General features: G+C 36.2%; 2 protein-coding genes across 2 annotated transcripts; both read left to right on the top strand.

Moving 5' to 3' along the window:
• The first annotated feature begins 4,672 nt into the window (after window positions 1-4,672).
• On the top strand, window positions 4,673-11,755 carry LOC104210273 (mitogen-activated protein kinase kinase kinase 5-like). Its single transcript, XM_009759131.2, has 11 exons — window positions 4,673-5,106; window positions 7,882-8,472; window positions 8,553-8,640; window positions 9,170-9,232; window positions 9,317-9,480; window positions 9,690-9,765; window positions 9,953-10,012; window positions 10,117-10,242; window positions 10,538-10,735; window positions 10,867-10,967; window positions 11,153-11,755. Exons 1-11 carry the CDS (start codon window positions 4,673-4,675, stop codon window positions 11,382-11,384), a joined length of 2,133 nt encoding a protein of 710 aa, XP_009757433.1. The 3' UTR covers window positions 11,385-11,755.
• A 1,042-nt stretch (window positions 11,756-12,797) lies between these two features.
• Window positions 12,798-25,908, top strand: LOC104210272 (uncharacterized). The gene is made up of 16 exons (XM_009759129.2): window positions 12,798-13,065; window positions 13,170-13,433; window positions 13,730-13,827; window positions 18,612-18,774; window positions 18,856-18,966; window positions 19,853-20,806; window positions 21,711-21,863; window positions 21,983-22,082; window positions 22,169-22,263; window positions 23,069-23,260; window positions 23,351-23,407; window positions 23,489-23,560; window positions 24,047-24,145; window positions 24,765-24,896; window positions 25,001-25,174; window positions 25,275-25,908. Exons 1-16 carry the CDS (start codon window positions 12,961-12,963, stop codon window positions 25,443-25,445), a joined length of 2,940 nt encoding a protein of 979 aa, XP_009757431.1. The 5' UTR covers window positions 12,798-12,960; the 3' UTR covers window positions 25,446-25,908.
• The last annotated feature ends 473 nt before the right edge of the window (window positions 25,909-26,381 follow it).

Here is a 26,381-nt window from a genome sequence, read left to right as displayed (position 1 = left end):
TTTGCAACAATAATCAACCCAAAAGGGAAGTCTCCTCCAAATTCTTTCCTATATTTTTTTTTATTAAAAAAATGAATTGAACTGAAAGAAAATAGATAAGAAGAAAATAAAAAAAGAAGGGTAGTTTAGAAGCCCTAATATCAATATTTTACCTTTTTGCCAATATTAGGCTCCAATCCCTGAATTGAGATTTTTAGACATAGGGCCTTCATTCCTTAGTCACCTTTTGCCAACATTAGGGCTCCAATCCCTGAGTTGAGATTTTTAGATAGGCCCTCCATTCCCTAGTCGCATTTTTGCCAACATTAGGGCTCCAATCCCTAAGTTGAGATTTTTAGATATAGGGCCTCCATTCCCTAGTCGCCTTTTGCCAACATTAGGGCTCCAATCCCTAAGTTGAGAGTTTTAGACATAGGGCATCCATTCCCTAGTTGCCTTGTTGCCAACATTAGGGCTACAATCCCTAAGTTGAGATTTTTAGACATATAGCCTCCATTCCCTAATCGTCTTTGCCAACATTAGGGCTCCAATCCCTGAGTTGAGATTTTTAGACATAGGGCCTCCATTCCCTAGTCGCCTTTTGCCAACATTAGGGCTCCAATCCCTGAGTTGAGATTTCTAGACATAGGGCCTCCATTCCCTAGTCGCCTTTTTGCTAACATTAGGGCTCCAATCCCTAAGTTGATATTTTAGACATAGGGCCTCCATTCCCTAATCCGTTTTGCCAACCTAGGGTCTCCAACCCCTAGTTGAGATTTTTAGACATAAGGCCTAGTTGAGATTTTTAGACATAGGGCCTCCATTCCCTAGTCGCGTTTTGCTAACATAGGGCTTCAATCCCTAGTTGTGATTATTTTTAGACATAGGGTCTCCATCCCCTTGTCGCCTTTTGACAACATAGGGTCTCCAATCCCTAGTTGAGATTATTTTTAAACATAGGGTCTCCATCCCCGAGTCGCCTTTTGCTAACATAAGGTCTCCACTCCCTAGTTGAGATTATTTTTAGACATAGGGTCTCCATCCCCTAGTCACATTTTCCAACACGAGGTCTCCACTCCATGGTTGATTTTTATAGATATAGGGCTCCACACGCTAATATTTTTCTCCCAAAGACACAGATCCTTGTTTTATTGCTTTCAATAGAGAAATAGTATAGGGTTTGTTACAATAACTCAGGAAATTTTCCTCGTGAAAATTGGGGCAGAAAAATTTCGTTTGTTTGTTTGTTTGTTTTTGGTGTCTGAGCAGGTTTTACCTCGAGGCATAGGGTTCTAGATGACCAAAAGAATGAGTCTCAATTCAGAACAAAGAAAAGAAGAAAAAGAACAAAAAAGAAGTGAACTCAAGGTGTGTAAGCGGATAAAGATGCGGGTTGCTCAAGATATGATTGAAGTCACAAGATTCGCATGTCCCGCCTTGATCCGAAAAGCTGAAGAAGAAAGAATAAGTACCTACAGCTGATGAGCATCGAGACTCAGATCAGAGTCTGCATGAAGAACTAGCCAAGACTCAAGATCAAGCTTCAGAAGACTCATAGATAGGAATCTTTTAACTCGTAGCTGATAGGCTTAGTTAGTGTTTTTTGATTTTGATGTAATTATAAGACCACGGATTGGAGCCTCGACGGGACCTCACTCGACTCTCGAACTCATCACTCCATTATTTTTTTTGAACTACACGCGACCTGATTCCCTTATAACTCGTGATATGTAGGTTGTCCAAAACCAAGACTCGGTTGCACCCTTTTCTCTTTTCTCTTATCTTTATTTCTTCTTTTTTGAATAAAGATATGTTCAAAAATTAGTCACATGGCTCACCTTATCTTTGCTTGAAAACTCTTCATGTTTCCAAGCAAAGAGGGCAGCTGTGAACACCTAATTTTTGAAAATATTTAATTTTTTTGTCACTTTTTCTATGTAAATATTTTAGGGGTTTTAACCTATAATTTTTAGCTTTGTTACACTTTTTATTATAGGTTAAAAATACAAAATTTTAGAAGGTGAATTATTACAATTAATATTATTGTTTTTTATTTTTTAAAAATAATAATTAAAAAAATCCAAAAAATATTAAAAGAAATTTAATTTTCGGGAGAGATTTAAAAAAATAAGAAAAAGGGAAGTATAGAATTAAAAAAAAAAAAAAGTAAAAGTAGGTGGAATTCTCTTTTAAAAAGTAAAAGAAAGTGGAAAATTAAAAAAATAAAAGTAAAGTTTTGTAGAAATTTTAAAAAATAAAAAGTAATAGAAAGTTGGAATTAAAAAATAAATATAAAAGTAGTTGAAAATTTAAAAAATTTAAAGTAAAATAAAGTAGAATTTTTAAAAAAGAAAAGCAAAAGAAAGTGGATTGTTTTTTTTAATAAAAGTAAAATAAGTGGAATTCTCTTTTAAAAAAGTAAAAAAAATGGGATTTTAAATAATATAAAAGTAATTAAAGTTGAAATTTAAAAAATAAAAGTAAATAAAGGTGGAAATTCTTTTTATAAAAAAAAAAAAAAAGAAAAGCAAAATGTAAGTGGTATTTGTTTTTAAAAAAAATAAAAAAATAAAAAAATAATTAAAAAAAAATCTGAAAATTTTCAAAAATTCTCCTGTAAATAGAAGAGAAATATTTGAAGAAGTGGAAAGAGGAAGAGGGTAGGAAATTGAGAGAAAATAAATTTTCTTCTTCTATGCTAAAAAGAATTTCTACTAGTTTCATTCTTTCTATCTATTTCTTTCAAAAACAAATAAAATATAGCCATTCATTACCTTGTTTAAGACAAAAAAAAAATACCTCAAAAACAGGAGCTAAATCACACCAAAAATCAAATCCAAAAGCTTCAAACTCAATTTAAAAGATAGCCTAAGATACTAGCCCGAAGAGGTCGAAGTCGAGTTCGGTTCGAAAGGTTTTCGCTCGTTGCCTCTGATTGTGGTTCGTTTGCACATTAAATTTGATGGTTTTTTGCTCCATATGTATTGAATAAGCTCTTCATCTATAAAAGGTTCATTCTTTTCTTAACCAATGTTTCCATTATTTTTCTTTCACCGTATTTCCTTTTGATTTGTATATTATATTTTGGTTATCTACCAACTTGAAAGATATGAACAAAAAAAATGAAGGAAGAGCATCAAGAAATAGAATTCGTGAAAGACAGAATGAGTTTCTTCAATGAGATTGTAGTTCATAGGGAAAGATAGGAAAATGTATTCAAAATGGAGAGAGAACGATGTAATAGCTTGGATCCAAATTAAAGAATGTTAAGTCAATAGCAAATTTGATACCGACATGGGTGATTAGGTCCATAATAACTCAAATCATATATTTCTTCAATAATAATTTCATATTCATAAATCATGACCTTACAATAATCTCAAAGTAGTTTTAGGAAGAAACATAATCATGAACATTTGTAGTTTGCTTTAAATTGAATACAATCCTTTTAGAATAATCGAGGCGCGCCATGCCAAATAAAATCTCAAAACTCATGGCCCTCATTTAATTAATTTTAATCCTTAGAAATCGAGACGTGCCATTTAATTGAATTTTTCATGGCCCTCGCAAACTTGAAAGTGCGTAGTTGCTTTAGGCGCGCTATTTTTAAAAATTAATTTCCTAAACTCGGGTGTGCATTTCATGTGACCCAAATCCAAATCTCAACAACGTTTGATAAAATGTGTTGTGGACCGCGAGTGCATTTCATGTGACGTGGTTCAAGACGTGTTTTAAATAACGTTGAATTTTCCTAAAATTAATTAAAAACGACTAATAAGTTAAAAAATATACCATAGGTTGAAACATGTTTTAAAAAATCAGATAATATGCCAATTGTAATAGTTTAAGCGACCGTGCTAGAATCACGGAATCCGGTAATGCCTAACACCTTCTCCCATATTAACAAAATTCCTTACTCAGAATTTTTGGTTCGTAGACTTCAAAAGGAGAGTCGATTTTTCCTCGATTTGGGATTTAAAATAAACCGGTGACTTGGGACACCAATTAAAGTATTCCAAGTGGCGACTCTGAAAAAATTAAATTAAATAATCTCATTTCGAATAATATCACTTTAATTGGAAAATTCTCTTATACCCCTTGGGCGGGTAAAAAGGAGGTGTGACACTACATATATAAAATCTGAAAAGTTACTCAGCTGAATCATAAAGGACACTCTAGATCCGCCCCAGCCCCACTTAACATGTCAAAGTTTGGAAAAACATGTCAAGAAGGGAACGGGGACTGAGCCAGATAAGTGGCGTATACAGTCTACAGAATGTCATCGTTTTCCAGCGTACGTTTTGAGTTCTCAACACAAACTTACACGCTGCTCATTTTTGTTTTGTCAAGTGTCAACCTTGACCTCATAATATCAAGGAAAATCGGAAAATCCCTTCACTTCATAAGATATTTACACACGTATACTCAAAAATACTTTACTAACAAAAACAAAACTTTGACTTTACACAACACAAGAAATCGTGTTTCTGACTTCCAACAACATTAATGAATTATTTAATTCATCTTTTTTTCATTAGAAAGATTCAAACATTGACAAAATACAAAAAGTTTTCGTATGAGTACGTACGACTCCACGGTCTCTTCAATGCATTACTTCATTAAATACATCATCAGCATAAACTCCAACCCCTTTTCCTTTCTTTCTTTCTTCTTCTCTGTATTGCCATGAAAAATGCCGAATATATGGAAAGCATTTTCACTATCATCAAGCTCATCCCACTCTTCTTCTTCTTCTTCTTCAACTAGTACTACTTCTCCTACAGGTTCTCCAAATACACGTAGGTTTTACGGCGGGGGAAGGAGACTGATTAGGCAGCGTAAATTGCGGCACGTTAGTGATGATGAGCTTGGTTTGCGGGGCCTCAATATTCAGTCCTTAATTATTGATGAACGTTCGAAATCCTTACCGGTTTCTCCTGAGTTTTATGTGGATTTCGGGTCGGGTTCTCGGTCGCCCCACCACCTCCGTCACTGTTCCAAGTCCTCCTCTGTGCCACTGCCGTTGCCGCTTCCTGAGCTCAATTCTCTTCCCAAACAGAACTCAGCGGTTGACTCTAATTTGCCGGTTAGAGTTGACAGGGATCCTTTAAACCCTCCTCTTGCAAGGTTAGTATTGTTCTCAGGAAGGATTCATCTAGCCTATTTCAATTAGTTTGGGACTTTTCAATTAGGGTGTGTTTGGTAGGAGGGAAAATGAGTCCCGGGAAAAGTTTTTCATGAGGAAGTCATTTTCAGCTGAAAATGAGTTCCATCACTAATGGCTGAAAGTCATTTTCCTTACAACTACTTTACCTTTTAGTTTCATTACTTGCTTTTCACCAACAGTTCAACATTATTATTAATCTCTAGTACTCAAAAGTTTCATGAAAATACTCTTCAATTTGTAGATATTATTATTAATTTTTTAAAAATATTTTCCACTTACCAAATATACCCTTAGGGCATCTCAAACAATTACCCCATTTTTCACCCCAAAAGATAATATTCTTTTTTATATTCTTATCTCTCTTTTATATTATATTATTATCTTTCATTTCAATTTTATTTTTTAATTTTCATTAAACAAATTCCATCTTTTATTTTCATTAATTTGTAATTTCCATTAAAATAATTCCATAAAATTTTAAATAATACAATATGTAAGCAATTATTATAGATTAACTAATAATTCAAATAAAAGTGAAATCATTGCGATACAAGATTGATTAAGTACATATTACACAACGATAAAATTCATTCGAAATACTACATCAATATTCAACTTCAACCTCTAGTATTCTCCCATAAATGATCTATTAATGCATTACGAAGTGCAAAATGAGCATCTTTGTCCATAATTCTTCTATTTCGAGCTAAAAATTCTTGAAATCGTTGATTTTCATCTACTGCCATTTCTATTGTTGGACATGGACCTTCCAAATCATCTTGAACTGGTGCATTAAAATCACGCTTATTCTCAATTATCATGTTGTGCAGTATAATACATGTAGTCATTATATCATGCAACACTTCTTTTTTCCAAAAAACGTGAGGGTCCTGCAACAATTGCAAAACGTTGTTACAAAACTCCAAATGCACGTGTAACATCTTTTCAACATGATTCTTGTTTCATCGCAAAATATTTCTTCTTTGCCGAACGTGACTCATGAATAGTTTGCACAAAGGTTGACCAATTTTAATGTATTTTCATTTAATGTATTTCTAATTTTCACTTTTCAATTTTAGCAACATCTAATATTTTATATTCGCACCTTTCAATTTTAGCAACATCTAATATTTTATATTTGCACCATTCATTTTTGAGATGATTTTATTTTTTTGTACAATTATAACTTATAATAAAATTAAGTTACAATTTTACATAAAAATAATAAATGCACGAAAATTAATTTATCATAATTATACGCCAAAGTTAAGATGTAAAACTAATATTATAAAGATATTACATAAACATAATTAGGTATATATAAAAAGATAAATTAAAAGAGTTAAATAGTAAAATAATTAAAATATGCATGAATATTAATGGGGGAGATGAATAGTGTACCCATATTTGAGGGAACGCTATTCATCCCCCATTTGGGGGGCAAAAATGGGGGAGGGTTGGAGCTTCATACCTTAAAAATTGCCCCCATTATGAGAAAATGAGGTAAGATTGGAGATGGCCTTAGGGTATCTCCAACCTTTACCCCATTTTTGGTCCCCAAAATGGGGATTTCCCCATTTTGGGGACAATTTACTCCAACCATTCCCCCATTTTTTCCCCAAACTTTTTTATATTCTTCTCTCTCTTCTATATTATATTATTATCTTTCATTTTAATTTTATTTTTTAATTTCCATTAAACAAATTCCATCTTTTATTTTTATTAATTTGTAATTTCCATAATTAAAACAATTCCATAAAATTTTAAATAATATAATTTGTAAGCAATTATTATAGATTAACTAATAATTCAAATAAAAGTGAAATCATTGTGATACAAGATTAATTAAATACATATTACATAACGATAAAATTCATTCGAAATACTAGATAAATATTCAACTTCAACCTCTAGTATTCTCCCATAAATGATCTATTAATGCATTACGAAGTGCAAAATGAGCATCTTTGTCCTTAATTCTTCTATGTCGAAATAAAAATTCTTGAAATCGTTGATTTTCATCTACTACCATTTCTATATAAAAATAATAAATGCACGAAAATTAATTTATCAAAATTATACACCAAAGTTAAGATATAATATTAATATTATAAATACATTACATAAACATAATTAGGTATATATAAAGAGATAAATTAAAAGATTAAATAATAAAATGATGAATAGTAATGTGGGAGATGAATAGTGTACCCATATTTGAGGGAACACTATTCATCCCCATTTTGGGGACAAAAGTAGGGGTGGGTTGGAGCTAAATTCCCCCAAATATTTCCTCCATTATGGAGGATGGGGGCAAGGTTGGAGATGGCCTTAGAGTAACTCGTGTGCAAAGGTATCTACTAGAAGTAGAAGGTAGTTGGTAGGCAAATCCAGTCTGAAGCCCGTGGATGTGATACCTTTTAATTTTTTCCTTGGGAAAATACTATGGGAGTGATTTTTTACCCCCTTTTTTCTTTTGACATATGTACATAATTGAAGGTAAAAGTAATGGATTCAGTTGAACCAACAAGAGCACTCGTACTAGTTGATTTAAATTCCTTAATATCTAACATTAAGGACATATAACAATTCTAATTTTGTCTTGCTTGGTCTTCGTTTCAAATGACGACTTTAAGTGTGCTACTTTGTTTTTCGATAATAATGTTTGATTAGCTATGATGAGTTTGTAAGAAGAAAAAACGAATACAGAACTGTTAACCTGTTGCAAGTTGCAGGGATACTTCTGATCGGACTCCAGCGGAGGTGACAAGTTCTCAGCATCCAAGATCATCTACTCCAACTTACCGACGTAGGAGGTTCCCTCAGGATCTGAATGCTGAGGGTGTTGAATTCAGGCTGAATGTTCCTGCTAGAAGTGCTCCAGGTAGTGGTTTTACGAGCCCCGTCCCAAGCCCTAAAAGGTTTAGCACACAGGACCTTTTCCAACCTCCATTTCATCAGCCGTCATCACCTTCAGAGGCTTACTCTTTCCAACTTTCACCCACAAGGGTTATAAACAGTGCTGATCATTCTCCACTAAGTAGCCCAACATTACCAAATCCAGTTAATAGAACCAGGAATCACAGAAGTAGTGCTGTGCATTCTCATCATAAATCTCTTCCGGAAAGTTCTCTGGCTTGGACTGAAGGTAATAACATCGATGTCCACCCGCTACCCCTTCCACCAGGAGTTCAAAGACATCCAGAATTATGTACCATCCAAAGCAATATGGATAAACCATGTATAGCACCAACAAAGGGTCAATGGCTAAAGGGGAAGCTTTTAGGTCGTGGTACATATGGAAGTGTATATGAAGCTACCAACCGGTAAGCAATAAAGTTTGCTTGGTAAGTAACTTGGTAGGAATGTAACATTCGCTTCTGTTTTTTTTTCTCCCTTTTGACAGTGAAACCGGTGCTTTATGTGCAATAAAAGAAGTTGATCTTACTCCTGATGATCCTAAATCTGCTGAATGTATAAAGCAGTTAGAACAGGTGATTTCCTCATGTCTTCTTAGTCTACATAATAAAAATTGTGTGTAAATTACAATTTTTTGAGTTACACGGCGGGAGAAAACATATTTTAAAGGCAAAATCTTTTGTAAATGAAGTGAAGAGAACTTTAAATAAGTAATAAGCATGTTATATACTACGTCCTGGTTCTCTAACTTGCATTAGCAAATTAGTCAAATCAAGGTCCTTTGAGATAACTATCATGTGCCTGAAGATGCAAAATCAATAATGTATCCATAGAGCTACTTTTGTTGACCACATTCTTTGACTTCATAAACCTCCTTCACATTTTCATCAGCTAGAGTTTTTTTCTCAGAATGTTGGTAACCGGCTTGGGGATAAAAATTGAGGTTTCGTATTGCAGTATTTCCCATTCTACTATACACAGTTTATGACATTCTAGATTTCTGAAAGGATGAAGCTTTGCACTGGATTGCAGTTACTATGGCGTGTTTTTCGCCAGTTAATGCTATTCTAAATCAATTCAGTTTCTTGCTTACTTCTGTTGTAGGAAATAAGAGTTCTCCGGCAGTTAAAGCACCCAAATATTGTTCAATATTATGGTAGTGAAATAGTAAGAACACCTATCTTTCTTGTTCTTTTGCCATTCAGGCATTTCTTCAGAATATTGAAAGATAAAATGCTTTTGGCATTTCAGATGGAGGACCGCTTTTGCATATATTTGGAATATGTGCACCCCGGATCAATTAATAAGTATGTTCGGGAACATTGCGGAGCTATGACAGAATCAATAGTTCGAAACTTTACTAGGCATATTGTATCAGGGTTGGCTTACTTGCATAGCACCAAGACAATACACAGGTAGATACTGGGTTGCACCAAGGTGGAAAATGACACTTCATTTAAAGATTCATTAACGGAACACTAAAGCCTCTGGATTGCAATTCCATGTCATAAGCAAGCAAGAACCTTTTCACTTCACAAAAAAAAAAAAACTTTGTTTTCTTTTTAACTTTACCTTGGCAGTGATGCTCAGTCTAGTGGTTGATTTCAATGATTCTTCTGAGTAGGGACATTAAGGGAGCAAATTTGCTTGTAGATGCATCTGGCATTGTCAAGCTTGCAGACTTTGGATTAGCAAAACATGTAAGCTTTCAGAATTCTAATGCCAAACTAAAATTGCTAGAGTTTCTTTGTTTGTACTAATTTAGTGTTTTTAGTGTTTTCTTGTAAACCCTAACCTGTAGACAAAACGATAAGCAGAATCTTTCATCAATTATTTTTCCATGCCTCCCATACTGCTATAATTTCATATTGTTTCTCTTTTTCCCAGCTTTCCAGCTGTGCAACTGATCTTTCTCTGAAAGGGAGCCCTCATTGGATGGCTCCAGAGGTAGGCATCGTAAAGCTACTTTACGGCTACTACCTGCCCTTTTTGCCCCCCCCTCCCCCCCTTTGTTGGCTTGTGCTTATGTCTGGCCATCACTTCATATGCAGGTAATGCAGGCTGTGTTGCGGAAAGATGCCAATCCAGAGCTTGCCTTTGCTGTCGATATATGGAGCCTTGGTTGCACTGTTATTGAGATGTTTAATGGACAGCCCCCGTGGGGTGAATTTAATGGGGTAAGTGTTTAAATTCATCTCATTTGAGAACAATGTATTCATGTTACAAGTGTAAACATATTGGTGAGCTTTAGGTTGTCAGCATAGCATCATAGCTTGGGAAAATACAAGCAAGGCTAGCTGATTACTTAGTCATGATCCAGTGGCTTAGTCTCAATTATGCCAGAACTCTCTTCTTACCTTTCGGTTTTTGGGCGTTCTAGAATTGATTTCACTTTCTTCTTACCTTTCGGTTTTCGGGCGTTCTAGAACTGATTTCTGTAAGTGTCTAAATGTTCGTGCTTTGTCTTATTAGGTGCAAGCTATGTTCAGTGTTTTGCACAAATCACCACCTATACCAGAAAAATTATCTTCAGAAGGGAAGGATTTCCTCCGGTGCTGCTTTCAGAGGAAACCTGCAGATAGGCCATCAGCTATGATGCTACTCGAGCATGCTTTTTTACGTAATACTGTTGCTGGTTGTTCAGAGGATTTTTCAGGGATGAAATTACATGTGAGTGTTACATGCTACTGACTACGTGACGTTAGTGTACTGCTTATCAGTTTCTCTACTTTTATTGTTCCTCCTATTACTTGAATATTGAATTCAAATGGTTTCAAACTCTGAATTTGTTACACTTTTAGGATGCTCTGCAGAGTCCTAAGGACCCAACTAACCATAAAAAGGAACTAAAGCCACTTTTACCAGGAACTTCCGCCAGGCATGGAAAATCACCATATAGCAGGTAATAACTTTTTTGTACTTCCTCTCTCTCTGTTTGTCATGTTTGGGATATACTCGGGCACTTTGTTCTGTGAAATAGCTGATTACTCCCCTCTTTTGGTATTAATACCAATAGTTCCAGCTAGATACTATATTTTGCGTTACCCTGTTGACTTAGCTTATGCAAATTTAACTGTGCTCTTTCAGTGAAAATTGCCAGCAAACTCATCCTGAAACCTGTGAGTACGGAGCAGCTTCTCACCACTCTCCCCGTTCTACACTTGAAGTCCTTCCCTGTATTTCTTCACTGGAGCTGAACTCAAGTTCGCGTGCAGCCAGTCCCCCAAGCATTCCTAGTAGCTTACCCCTGGGACCTGAAAACAGAAGTCCTTGTAGGAACATAAGAAAGGGAACACCAAACATCTGTATAAGATCATAAATAAATAAATTAGAGGGTAAAAACTGTGTACAGATCAGGAAACCTAGATACAAAACTTCAGTCGGATGATTAGTCAGAATGTTGCCATATGTGGGAAAGATATGCAACGCAATTCCATATGCATCCGCGTCTTTGTGTATCATTGATGTTGTTTATGAAGCTATCAAAGGCTTTAATAGTTTTGGAGCAGATTCATAAAGATGATTCTGAAGTTAATAGTGTAACTTAGATTGAAATTATGACTTAGGTACACAAAACTGAAAGGTTTTTGTGGATGTAAATGTTTTTGTTGTGCTTAATGCCAACCTGAAGGACATCTAATCCATCTCCTCAGCGGATATCCTAAACAGGGTAAATTCATTAGTTTATTATGAACTTGTGTAAACAATTCTGAATAAATTAAGAGTAATTCTTACACATAATTTTTTTGACTATTAGAGAACTTCTTCCATCTTTAATTGCCTGTGTGATACAATTCTTTAGGTGACAATAAGTTTCAATGGCAATGTTCTTACTGTATTCTTTTATTAGTAGTATTTTGAGGAGCAAGTTATTAAAATATACTACTAAGTATAGGGCCCTCTTATGGTTCAGCTTTGAAAATTGAAAGAAGATTGTTATAACTAAAAAGCTTGTATAAAAGCGATGTAGTGCATTTACTACTATTTCTGTAGTCAAAGGTTGTTTATTTCACTACATTTTGAAATACTTTTCTTAAATATTCATAACTACAAAATTAGCGATTTATATTACTTTTTTTAGTTTCTCCCCAGACCCCATGTATGGGAATACACTGGGTTCGTTTTTTTTTTGGTTTCTAAATTTGTAATCCTATTATTTTGTAAAACAAAAAACTCATGCTTAATTCGCATGTAAAAAAAGTTGCATTAACATTTCTAGAAATGACTATAACATAATAAAGTGTTACAAAAGCGATACTTTCTCACGATTTGAAGATCTTTAAATAAAAAACGACATAAATATATAGTATTCAACAAACATTCAAAGGATTTCTTCCGAATGAAAAGAAAAAAAGGGAAGAAAGCAATAACTAAAAATCTTTTCAAGTAGGATTCAAACATATGACAAAATTAGTTAACCTACTCTAGTACTCTTGTATCACTGAGGTATTATGGATTCATCATTATTTATAATAAAATGATAATACTACTACTATTTATTTGGGATTTTCTCACTAATTATATGCAGTTTTTCTCTTTTATTCAGTAGAATTATTCATCATTCCAATTTCCAAGTTTCCACACAGCTATCTTTTCCCCAACATAACTATTTAATGATAAAGAAATAGTAACAATTTGAACAGTATATCACTGGTTTTGAATTGCCACATCAGTATACTACTATTTAAGCATATAAAAATTTCTCCAAAATGGAACACATAAGTAAAAGAAAAACTAAAATTTGGAAAATTGAGAGCACACTTTCCCCCTTCGACTCTCCTTCTTTTCAATCTGTTTAAAGTTTAAAGCGGCAGAATTTCCATCGAACTCCGAACATGGAACCAATTCGTAACTCCAAACTGAATATAGATCCATAAAAACATTCAAAACTAATTATGGAAGCTCCCCAGAGTTTAATCGGCAAATTATACACTTCTTATTGCGACGGCATACATTTTGCTAAGCCAATTTCCTCCTTCAGAACTAACGAAGTTGATTTAGTAAGTGTTGGCCTCAATTAGTTGATTTATTGAATTCGCAAAACGTTTTCATTTTAAATTACCTCTTTTTTCCTCACTATTTTTGATTTTCTTTTTCTCTTTAGGTGCGAAATGTGCTGCAAATATTACAAGGTTTTACGAGTACGCTGTTGTATTGGGATGAATTAGGGCAGCGTTTTTGTGTGCGGAGTGGAATATACGTTAGCCATCTTTCACATACCAGTCTTTATCATGTACTTAATCAGTTCACTTATGCAGCAACTTGCTTGAAAATGGTTGAGATTAGAATTCATAAGGTTGAAAAATCTGTGCCTTCACCACCACCCACTTTGAGGGCATTTTGTTGCTCTATCTCCACTTGGCTAACAGTAAGTGTCTACTTTGTTGTTTGCTTTATCTAATATTTGAGTGTATGCATTTAGAGCTTAAGTTATATTCTTCATCAGTGTAAGAATTTTTACACCATCAGGTCATGTTTACCTGTTGTAGCATGCAATCTGTCTTGTTTTCAAGAAAAATCCCACATTTTAAGGTGAATTATATGTAGATAATCCTTTGGATGACCTGATAGTGTAAAAAAATTCCTTACACTGATAGTGTTTATAACCTAAACTCATGAATTTATATATAAACAAAAGGATTTTGAACTTCTTTTATGGAGCAGTGGTTACGGGAAGGCGCATTGAAAGAGGAGATGAAGGTGGTCAACTCCTCTAGTTTAACTACTCCAACCCTCTTGGGATTGTCAAGTTCTTTATCAAGGTTGGTACATTGTATCCGAATAAATTACCTTGTGAAATGAAAATTTTGAAAAATAGCATGGTGTAGTTCATTGACCGAGAAGTGATGCTGGTGCCATTAAGCATAATAAAAAAGAAAAAAAGTGGGGAAAAGTCCCTCCACCTCTAACCATTAGTTGAAGCTCGAGTCACCAAAGGTGGGAGGGGGATGGGAAGTGGAAGAACCACTATTGCCTTTGCGGAGAGGGGAGGGGGCATATGGGGGCGGGATTTTAAAAAAAAGAACCAAAATAAAAATAAAAATAGAAGCTACTCAAATCAAGGAAAACGAAATGGAAAGAAGATGTGAAGAATGAAGATTGTGCAGGGTAGTCATCATCGAAGTAAATGGAATATGAGCCAGGGATGAAGAGCTAAAACAGTGGTTACTAAGTGAATAAGAGGATACTTAGTTGGGTTTGTTATGATAGAGGTCTAGTATAGTTATGATAAGCTAAAAATCTGATAAACCAAAAGGGTGGCAAGAGAAAATCTTTCCATCTGGGCAGATGGATCTTAGGTGTACAGATGGATTTTAGGTGGTGCTTCACGGGAGTCTATGGGCCTCACTCCAATTGGGAAAGAACGGTTTTTTGGGAGGAATTGTCTGCCATAAGGGGCTTATGGAGTGAACACTGGGTGATAGGCGGAGATTTCAATGTATGTAGATTTGAGCATGAAAGGTTCAATTGCATAAGAAGATCCGGAGCTATGAAATTTTTTTCTGACTTCATCCAAGAGATGGAATTGATTGATCTCCCACTCCAGGGAGCCACATATACCTGGTTTAGGGGAGAAGACTCTGCTCAAGCATCTAGGATTGATAGATTCCTCATCTCCAATGAATGGAATGACACCTTTGGCTCTGTGAAGCAATTAGCTCTCCCAAAGGTTATATCAGATCACAGGCCAATAGTGTTGGAAAGTGGTGACTGGTCATCAAATCCTTCCTACTTCAAATTTGAAAATATGTGGCTACAACACGAGGGTTTCAGGGAAAAAATTTCAGAATGGTGGCAGAGTTACACGGTTAATAGCACCCCTGACTTTATCCTTTTCCAAAAGCTGAAACATCTGAAGAAAGACATAGCCATATGGAACAAAGAAGTATTTGGCAAAATAGAAACAAGGAAAGCCAGAGCTTTGGAGGAACTGATGCTACTGGAGCAACTAACTGAAGGCAGGATTTTGAGCCAAGCTGAAAAAACAACGATGTTGAACTTAAAGATTGAACTACAACACCTGAAAAAGACAGATGGAAAGAAGGGGATAGGAACACAAAATTCTTCCAAAAAGTTGCTAACTCCCACGGAAGATACAACTGCATAGACATGCTAAAGGTGGACGATGAAATCATTGAGGACAAAGATCTTATCAAAGGTAAAATACTCGACTACTACCAGAATCTATACTCTGAGGATGAGGATTGGAGACCTACAACACATTTTGAGGGTCTAGAGCGCCTAACACATGAAGAAAGGGTGGATCTGGAGAATGCCTTTTCAGAAGATGAAGTGAGAGATGCCATAAACAGTTGTGCCCCTGACAAGAGCCCCGGTCCAGATGGCTTCACAATGGCCTTCTTTCAGAAGTCATGGGATACCATTAAGCATGATGTACTTGCCGCCATCAACCACTTCCATCAAAACTGCCACATGGTTAAGTCTTTCAACGCATCATTTATTGCACTCATCCCTAAAAGAAAAGGAGCTATAGAGCTAAGAGATTATAGACCTATAAGTCTCATAGGCAGCATTTACAAGATTGTAGCTACAGTGCTAGCTGAAAGACTCAAAGGGGTGATACGGAAGCTTGTTTCTGGTCATCAAAATGCTTTTATCAAGGGGAGGCAAATAACTGATGCTACTCTTATAGCAAATGAAGTTTTGGATTGGAAAATGAGAACGGGGGAAGCTGGACTTTTGCTCAAGTTGGATGTTGAAAAAGCTTTTGACAAATTGGGTTGGTCTTATCTATTCTCAATACTTAGACAAATGGGATTCGGAGAGAAATGGATCAAGTGGATTAGATACTGCATCACTATAGTCAAGTACTCCATTCTTGTTAATAGAAGCCCAGTGGGATTCTTCTCTCCAAAGAGAGGGATTAGACAGGGGGACCCTCTTTCACCCTTCCTTTTTATACTGGCTATGGAGGGACTCAGTAGAATGCTTGAAAAAGCTAAACAGCTACAATGGTTTGAAGGGTTCTCAGTGGGTAATAGCAGGAGCTCTCCTATTTCTGTGTCACACCTTCTGTTTGCAGATGACACCCTCATCTTCTGTGGAGCAGAAAAGTCTCAAGTCCTTCACCTAAACATCACTCTTATGTTATTTGAAGCTATGTCTGGCCTGCACATTAATATGCTCAAAAGTGTTATCTACCCAGTGAACTCGGTACCAAATTTGCTAGAACTAGCAGACATTATGGGTTGTAATACAGGCTCCTTCCCTACCACATATTTGGGTCTTCCTTAAGGTGCCAAATACAAGTCTACTGAGATATGGAATGCAGTAGTTGAAAAATTTGAGAAGAAATTGGCTACGTGGCAGAGGTAATACATATCTCTTGGTGGCAGGCTTACTCTTATCAATAGTGTATTAGATAGCATACCCACCTATTTCATGGCACTCTTTCCTATCCCAGCAAAGGTTCAAAAGCAATTGGACAGAATAAGAAGGAACTTTCTATGGGAAGGGAATAACATCAGTCACAAGATTCACCTGGTGAAATGGACCAAAGTCACACTTCCGAAAGCACTTGGTGGACTTGGAGTTAAGGACCTAGCCTTACATAACAAAAGTATGTTGATGAAATGACACTGGAGGTTTAATCAAGATGATGCTGGCTTATGGAAGGAAGTTATCATAGCAAAATATGGTAGACTCAACCATTGGTGTACCAACAGAATTAGAACTCCTTATGGCACAGGATTATGGAAGAGCATACACAATTTATGGGGAGCTTTCTCTACTAACATTCATTTTCAGATTGGCGACGGGGCCACTACAAAATTTTGGACTGAAAAATGGATAGGGGACTCAACACTAAAGGAAGCTTTTCCAAATCTCTTTCTTATTGCAGGAAATACAGAATCCCTTGTTTCTCATAACAGAGAAGGCAACACATGGAGCCCGATCCTCAGAAGAAACCTGCAAGATTGGGAGGTGGAGGATTACATAGACCTGCTAAAGTTATTGGAGAATCGCACTATAAACACTCAACTGAAGGACAAACTGAAATGGGGAAACTCAAAGGATGGAACTTACTCTGTCAAGGCAGGGTACGCTAAAATGTGCTCCAACAGTATGATGATTGATCTATGGCCTTGGAAACTAGTATGGAAGACAAAACTGCCACCCAAAGTCTGCTGCTTCAGCTGGTTGGCCTTAAAGGATGCATGCCTCACCCAAGACAACCTCACCAGAAGAAATTTTCCACTGGCCAACAGGTGTTACATGTGTCAAGTGAACTCAGAATCTGTTAACCATCTTTTCCTACATTGTTCAGTAGCCACAGACAAATGGAACATGTTTCTTAGTATTTTTGGTCTACACTGGACTATGCCATTCAATGCCAGAGAGGCATATGTGAGCTGGAGCTCAAGGGAAGTTGACAGAACCATCAAGAAAGTCTGGAATATGGTACCTGCAAGCATTTTTTGGTGTATCTGGGTCGAAAGGAATAGTAGATGTTTTGATGGATTATCAACTTCAATAGATTGCTTAAAGGCTAGATGTTTGGTTAATTTGTTTCACTGGGCTAACTTTACTACTGTAAACAACTATGATGTTTTTTTGGACTTTGTCAGCTCTTTAGTTTTGTAGCACTCAATTGTAAATAAGCTGTCAAACTCACTTCCTTTGTAACTTTTGCATATTCCTGATGCATTTTATGATATATTCCACTTACTTCATCAAAAAAAAAAAAAAAAAAAATCTTTCCATCTCTGGGAAATTACAATTAATTGGAGTTGAAGAGAGTAAAAAATCCTGGCATCTTATTGCAGATGAGAGAAGAACTTCCTAAGATTGGTAAATCACAATGTGTTTGATTGGGAGAGCTATATGAGAGAACTTATTTTCTTTAACTTCTATACATGTCAAAATTCTAACTTCCTCTATGCTGGATGTTTGGCCTCGGCTTTGGTGCACACTTTCGTACATATAACTAAGGGAATTGCTTATTGCCTTTTCTCGCGGTTTCAATGTGCATTTTTCTTGATTGTAATATGTGCATCTCATGTTTTGTTCTGCTTCTTTTACTATTTGTTTGTGGATATAGTGGATATCTCATATCTTAACAGAGATTCGTAAATTTCTGAGAAATCATTCCAGGATTTACTTTTTCCAACACGAACTGTTGTGTAGCTCCGATCTTGCAGCATTTCTAAATGTTGCTTGATGAAATATGTTTGTGTGTGTATATATATATATATATATAATATATAGCTATTTTTTATGCAATAAACATGCGTTTGATTCTTATTTCCATCTTTGGTGGACCTGTTATCCGTCCTTGTTGTCCTTTCTCTCCCAGACTTTCTTCTGCTATCCTGATTATGTGTGTACATATTTTCAGAACCCCCCCCCCCCTTTCCTTTTGAAATGCCAAGGGGGAGTCCACTGATGCTCCCCTTTTGCATGCCTTACCCAAAAGAATTTTAACAGCTCACTTGTTTGACTGGTCTTGCTGACAGATCTTTTCCCTGTACTTTTAGGGGTTATTAATTAAAGTTCCTAACAGGATTTATCAATGCCATATTAGTTTGTGTGCAGGAGCTGAGTTTTTGTTTCAACTAGTGCAAGGAGCCATTCCACAAGCTTATGATGAAACTAATTCTTCTATCTCTGCCACAGCTATTGCTGTGCATATTCTTAATTATTTATTTAAGAAGCTGACTGAAGTTTGTCTTGTGCAAGGAGGCGAGGTGTGTCACTGCTTTGCTTTACTGGACATATTTGCTGAGTCTTTCATCTTATAACTCATCATCTGGAGTAAATATTTTCAGGAGGATGCTTACAGGATGATATTACATGCATTTGTTAGCAGTCTTTTGCCATACATTGAGGGCCTTGATTCATGGCTTTATGAAGGAATTCTTGACGACCCCTTTGAGGAGGTAAGTTTCTATTGATTGTCGTGTTAATGGAATAGCGAATGATTTTATATAGCTTTTAACATAGATCAGAATAATAGCTTCCTGGATCATGCTTATATCTGCATGTTTCAACATCCTAGCATATTTTTATGGCGAGTGCATTTTGAAGTCAAAAGTCTAGCGGAGGGCAAATGTTCGCTATATTAGTTCAGAGTTTTATCTGGACCTTAACCCTTTTTTTCTTTTATTGGAAAAAGAAGTATGCCTAAAGTGCAATGTGGCAAAGGAAGAAGGGCTATTCCATAGTATACCTTTTTAACTTTGGTACAGAACTTCAATTTCATGAATAATTAAGCTAGTCTAATAGTGTACGTCTAGATATGTTACACTGACTCGACTATGGCATACTGGTATGGATAAAGGGTACTTTAATATATTTTTGATATATCTTGTACCATATGAAGTATCTAATCTGATATCATATAATAAATGTAGAATGTATGCAACAGTGATCCATAGTGCTTGTTTTGATAAAGCGTTTCACGGATTATTTAATATGGAGCCAAAATTGTATTATGATTCCAAGACATCCATTACTCATGCTATTGTGTAAGCAATTAATGCTCTAGCAAAAAGCTTATTTGTGCTCTTAACATCTAACATGATACAGTCTAAAAAGTATGATGTCTAATTACTATAAGTTATGGCATTTGTACAAATTGTTGAAATTAGTTAACTGGTGAATTTTCCTCAGCAAATTTGGAGTATGAGTTAGGTAATTTTAGTATGTTTTCCTTTTCATTTTTGATTTTCATAGTTATGGCTTATGGCAGACAGTTCAGCAACACCTATGTTTAGACATTGAAGTTCTCTAAGACAATCTTATGTCTGTATGCTTATTATGCAGATGTTCTTTTGTGCTAACAAAGGAATTGCAGTTGATGAGTCTGAGTTTTGGGAGAAGAGCTATCTGCTGAGATCTGCAAAACTGGATACTGGTTGTCAAGCTGATTCTTTGCTTTCAATAAAGCGGACAAATGATATGGGTAGAAGAGAACCTAATGATGTGCCTGGTTTGGCAAATGAAAAAGAGGCAAAAGAGAGAGGTTTGGATGTATGTCCGCTGTTTATCAAAGAGATAGCCAGGGATATTATCTCTGCTGGAAAGTCATTGCAGCTTGTTCAACATACTACGATGAGATCCTCAGTATCTGCCAGTTCTATTCAAACTGGCGGGCGTATTGCTGGGTTAAGCTTGTCAGAGATCTTTTGTGTCACTTTATCAGCTCTTATTGGCTATGGGGATCACATATCTAATTACTTTTTCCAGGAGAAGAAAATTGTATCATTAGTTAAATCAATTATTGGAAGGCAAAAAGTAGAAAGAAGTAACGAGAGCTTCCAAGAGATGGCATGCTCAGATAAAGAATGGTGTAAGTTCTTGGTTGATACAGTGGCTCAGAAAGGAAGAGCTGATCTCGATTCATGTCATGCTCTTGGAGAGGAAGTGGATAGCTTTGTTGTGAAAGGAGATAAGCTACCTTTAGATGGAAATGATATTCTATCTTTAGGATTCCGTCCTGAAAATCCAGCTATAACTACTAGCCAAAATTTTCTTCATGCAAATAGGGATGCTTGGGGTGCATTGAATTTATCTAGAGAGTTTTACCTCCCCCCTCTTAATGATGAGGGATTAAGGGAGGCAATATTCATTGGAAGTGGTGGGTCATGCGTGGCAACCAAAAATACAAACTATACCTTTGGTTTTCAGTTTGGTGAATCTGTACGTGATCGATTAGAGGAAGATGTCAATTTTCTGGAGGAGCTGTTCCCATTTCCAACTCTTCTTCCTCCTTTTCAGGTACTGATATCTTGTAACCTCAGTAGTCATAAAAGAAATATAATTTAACTTGTTTTTGACATGCTCAGTATTCCTCACCTTCACTTCCCAAGGCTGGGTAGGAGGTCATTTATCTATGATTTTCTTTTAGCCTAATATTTTCTTCTTATACCAGGTCATATCATATAAATATATAGTACTTTACACCAGTAAAAAACAACTTTTAAAACAAGGGGTGTGATAATGTGGTCTAAACCATAGAACCATCCGAAAATGTTCTAGTTCAGCCAAAGTTGTTTTGGTTTTGTCTCGGTCTTGTTTCATTATGGTATTCCACATTGGGTGGCTAACTTATACTGTGACCAACTGCCTAGTTAACTGAATATAGTTTTCTGCCAGTAAGAAAGTCAATTCTGACAGGTTGCTACTGCTTATTATTTAATTGTCGAGGTTGGAATTTGTGTTTAGCATGCCATCAAATTCACCAGGACCTTTAAATTTACTGCTTTTCTTGTATTTCCAGCACCATCCTTGTCATGCAAGACTTCAACTTGCAGCATTTTCTGAACCCACTTTGCATAACTCTCAATCTGTCACCATCCTCCTCTTGTTTCTTCCCTTGGGAATCTGACAATCCCATTTGGGATATCAAACCATGAGCTAAGCATGGATTATAACAGACATTTCCGTTATTGACTGGCTAGATTGGGTTTTGAGTTTGAGATTTAACAGATTGGCTAAATCATTTTGGACCTTCAGTTGGAAGTGCACCTGTATCAAGATTAGGCTCTAAATAGTTTGTTTCTTAAGTGAACTTAGTTTAAATAGTTCGTGTCAAGTCATCTGGGGTTATGGCTAGTAGTTGTCTTAGTCTAGATTTTATTCCATCTTTTGAAGTTTAAATTTAACATTATTTTTGGAACAGGAGGATCATCACGTATCGGAGGTGTTTCCTTTCCAGGAAAATAGTACACTCCCTTCAAGGACCTTAAACTGGATTGGAAGGGTTGAACCAAGGAATACTCCGTTGCCTACGGTTATTCTTCAAGAATGCCTTATTTTCTTCATAAAAAAACAGGTAGTAGCACGTAGCTAAAAATACCTTTTTATATTTACATGGTTGAGATTTAATATGTCCAACCACCTCTCTTTTTTTGATAAGGTATATGTCCAACTGCCTCTTGTTATGCACTGCAGGCTGATTGTATTGGCAGGAATATTCTGTCAAAATTACTATGTGAGTGGAGACTGCTAGAAGAGCTGGAAGTTTTGCGTGCTATATACTTGTTAGGCTCAGGTCTGCATTGGTTTTTGATGAGCTAGCTTTTTAGTAGTCAATCGTCATTTGCATTCTTTACATGATTATTATATTGCTCTCTCCAGGTGATTTGCTGCAGCACTTGTTGACAGTGGTCTTCGATAAATTAGACAAAGGAGAAAGCTTGGATGATGATTTTGAATTAAACACAACACTGCAGGTCCAATTGGTCAACTCAATCCTTTTGCTTGCTTGATTAGTTCCCATCTATCTGTCGGCAGAATTTTTCTATGAAAGATTCTTCTCTTATGTTGTCAAAGTGGCTTCTCTATTAGTTAGTTGTAACCCCCCAAAAGGAAAAGTGCCATTCGTGCAGCTGGGAAAAGATTTTCCAATTCTTTCCTTTCCTTTTAACAACTTGATTTTCTTATCTATAGATAGCACTTGATCAGTATTCATATTCTAAAAGAGGAAGACTGGTGACTTTCTTGTTAATGATATTAAATTTTGAACAAACTTACTGGCAACTTTAAAATATGCATCCAAAGAAAGGAAAACAGCTTCTCGTTTTCTACTAGGTTCCAGCTGTAGTTTGAACTCTGAATATGTATTGTAGATTATCTTACACAGTGCTGAAATATCAAACTGGAAAAAAGAACTATGTATGCGCGAGCTGGCCTGGACACCATCGATACCCCCCCCCCCCCAAAAAAAAAAAAAAAGAAGAAAAAGAACTGTGTGAAAGTAAGTCAATGACCTCTCTGTAATATCAGAAAAGGAGAATAAAAGATCAGATAGACCGTTTGCCTTCATCTTTAATTGTTGAAAAGGGGTTGAACTAAAACTACTGCAGCCTTTGGCGTCTGCAGAAGCCAATAATTGGTGTTTCCCGCTCCTATTTGTCCTATTATCTGGACTTTTAAATTGTTTTCTGCTACTGATGTCTGACTTCTCTAATTCCAGTCCCTTGAGTCTGCAAGTGAGGAAGCCCCTTTTGTATGCACTTAACCTTTATTTTAATTCAGGAATCAATCCGATACTCTGCTGATGCCACGCTATTAAGCTCGCCGGATTCATTAATTGTGTCTGTAACAAGAAATAATGCCACTAGTGATGATGACCAGCATGGTATGCCTGTTCCAACTTCGACACCTCGAAAGAGTCGAGGGCAGAACTTTGGCATTGATGGCCTGGATACACTCATGTTTACATACAAGGTATGCTACTTGTTTTGTGGTGCTTTGGGCTGTCTGATCTGTGGTGTCTTACAACCTTGACATGTTGTGTTAAATGTTGAAATGTAACAGGTTCCTTGGCCCCTTGAACTAATTGCAAATACAGAAGCAATAAAGAAGTATAATCAGGTAGCTAATGGACTGCTGTAGTTCCCCTCATGATGCAATCGGTCTAAATGTTCTGCTCAGTAGTTTTGTCATCTTTTTCAGGTTATGAGGTTCTTACTGAAGGTCAGACGTGCAAAATTTGTTCTTGATAAAGCTCGGAGGTGGATGTGGAAGGTCTGTTCTCTGTTATCTTCTTTTGCTATAGTTACTTTGCAAACCAAATAGAAATTGCTAGCTATTCAATAACATTTATGTTAGGTGTCCCACATTGGTTGAGGGATGGGCTATTTGTCTCCTTATATGATCTTGGAGAATCATCACCTCATAAACTAAGCATTTGGAGTCAACTGCTATCCATTTTCTTTAGTATGGTACCAGAGCCAAACTCATCTCATTATTGATTTGTTCGATGTTGGGACCCATGTTATATTGTCCACGCTCCAGATACATGCGAGGGGGTGTTAAGTGTTCGACACTGATTAAGGGATGGGCTATTTGTCTACTTATATGGTCTTGGACAATCTTTCCTCATTAAATAAGCTTTTGGGGTTGAGTTAGGCCTAAGGTCCATTTTCTTTAACAATGGTGTACTTTATGTCTTCTAACAGGTTCCTTTAGTTGCTCTTATTAAAATGTTAACCTAGCAACTTCGTCTTCCAGGACAAAAGCTCCACATCTATTAACCGCAAGCATCATTGGTTACTGGAACAAAAACTGCTACATTTTGTGGATGCTTTCCACCAATATGTGATGGACAGGGTATTCTCTCTCTCTCTCTCTCTCTCTCTCTCTCTCTCTCTCTTCGTTATTAAATCAATCTTGCCTTTTTAATACTGTGTCTTCTTGTATGCCAGTATCTTCCCTGCTCTCTTGATTTGTGAAAAAATTTGCTTGACTTTGGTTGTCGTGGCTTTTGCCAGTCTGCATTTCTATTGGGGAAGTATAGGGCACTGATACTGATGGAAAATTGTTGTAACATGAGGTGGATTGACGGGCATGGTGATTTCTTCGTGGAAAGTACAAATTTTATAATTTGCCTTTATATTCTTCTATGTTCTCATAAACAATTACTAGTATCACAGTGTTGCCTTCTGCTTTGTGTTTTTACCGGAGCTTAGACCCCTATTATAAGGTAAATGCAATTTCTATCATCAATCAAGGCTCTATCTCAAACTAGTTGGGATAAATGCCGCTTCTGACATGCTTGATAAAATGAAGAAATCATGGATTCACAAAGCTCTTAGAAACATAAAATATTAGTCTGTTCATTATCTGCACTTGACTGTAATGCCATCAAACATCAGTAAAAGGACGGCCTTTGCAAACAATTGTTGCTACATTTTATATCTGTTAAGAGTATCTCGCCATGTGACTGTAGGTGTATCACAGTGCATGGGGTGAACTCTGTGACGGTATGGCTGCAGCGAGATCATTGGATGAAGTCATAGAAATACACGAGGCTTACTTGCTGGCTATTCAAAGGCAGTGCTTCGCTGTTCCAGAAAAACTGGTATTACACGGACGCAATCTTTATTTGTTTTTTCCCCTTCCCAAAACATGGAAATGGAGAATCAAGCCTTGAGGGGTTAACTGGAAACAATTTCCTTTTTCCAGTGGGCACTGATTGCTAGCCGTATCAACAGTATTCTTGGATTAGCTCTGGATTTCTATTCAGTACAGCAGACTCTTAGCAGTGGAGGGGCAGTTTCAGCTATCAAGGCGAGGTGTGAAATGGAAATCAATAGGATAGAGAAACAGTTTGATGACTGCATAGCTTTCCTCCTGAGGGTAAGTCCATTTCTCCCTTATTTTGATACTAACCCTAACGTTATAATTACTTCAATAGCAGGGACTTGATTGACTCTCATACCATTTTGGAAAATTTCAGATCCTCTCTTTCAAGCTCAATGTGGGACAGTTTCCTCATTTAGAAGATCTGGTTACCAGAATCAATTACAACCATTTCTATATGTCACATAATGGAAGTTTGATAAATGCACCTAGCTCTAATGCGGTCCCTTCCAAATCAGGAAAGTTCTTTTCAAGTCAAAGAGATTGAACGAAGTCTTGAAGGATTATTATCTCTGTTTTTATTTTTCTTTGTACAGCATTTATATAGTAGATTGCCTCCTTGTACTGGTGGTTTGCTACCATGGGATGTGGTGGATGGGGGATTTTCCAACAGCTCAACCCATTCAGAGAATGTTGGTTCCACTGAAGACCCTGCAGTACTCTAGTATATTTCGTTATCTCAAATGCCATCAACGGATCGACGGCTAGCTGTTCAGATTGTTGTTTTGTCCAACATCTATTTTAGTTTTATACAAGATGTAGAGCTTGTTCTTATTTTTTCTGTAAGCTACCTTTTTTGTATTGTTATTTGAGGTGGAGCTTTTTGATGAAGGAAGTGTTTCTATCTAATTTGCTGCAGTTTTCTTCAGTGTCGGGATGTTCTAGAAATGAAAGTGTATTGTTGACTATTAAAGTATTTTGTTGGTAAATGAGTATTCTGATAATCTGAATTCCCAGCGCAAAGCAAAGACATTATTTTCTTTATCGGATAGAATTTATGTTGTTTTCTACAAGCTTTGGACCGAACAAAATTTTCATTGATAAATAAACTCCGTACATGATAGGTAATTAATTTCTAAACTCTCTCTCTTGCTGTTCTGAATCGTTTGAATGCATCTCATGGAAACTCGAGAATAATAAATGATATAAAAACTCAACTTCAAGGGAAGATTAGATACAGACAGAAGACAAACGGAGCATCTATTTTCACTTGTTCTATAGTAGTGCCTCAAAGACTTGAAAACACTGGACCTGAGTTCTTCGTTTCTCCTCTCCATCTCTGTTCTAAATTAAATTGGAACTAAAGGTAAATCAAGTACACAGAAAAGATTCAAAAACACAACTAATGTAGGATGATACATGTCATTTTTAAACAGTGTAACATGCACTGTGAAGGGTAGTGTAACAGACGATAGAAAACTGT

The sequence above is a fragment of the Nicotiana sylvestris genome, chromosome 4 (genome assembly GCF_000393655.2).
Source record: "Nicotiana sylvestris chromosome 4, ASM39365v2, whole genome shotgun sequence".
NCBI lineage: Eukaryota > Viridiplantae > Streptophyta > Magnoliopsida > Solanales > Solanaceae > Nicotiana > Nicotiana sylvestris.
The sequence above is the reverse complement of the archived record's forward strand: the minus strand, read 5'-3'. Positions and strand labels throughout refer to the sequence as shown.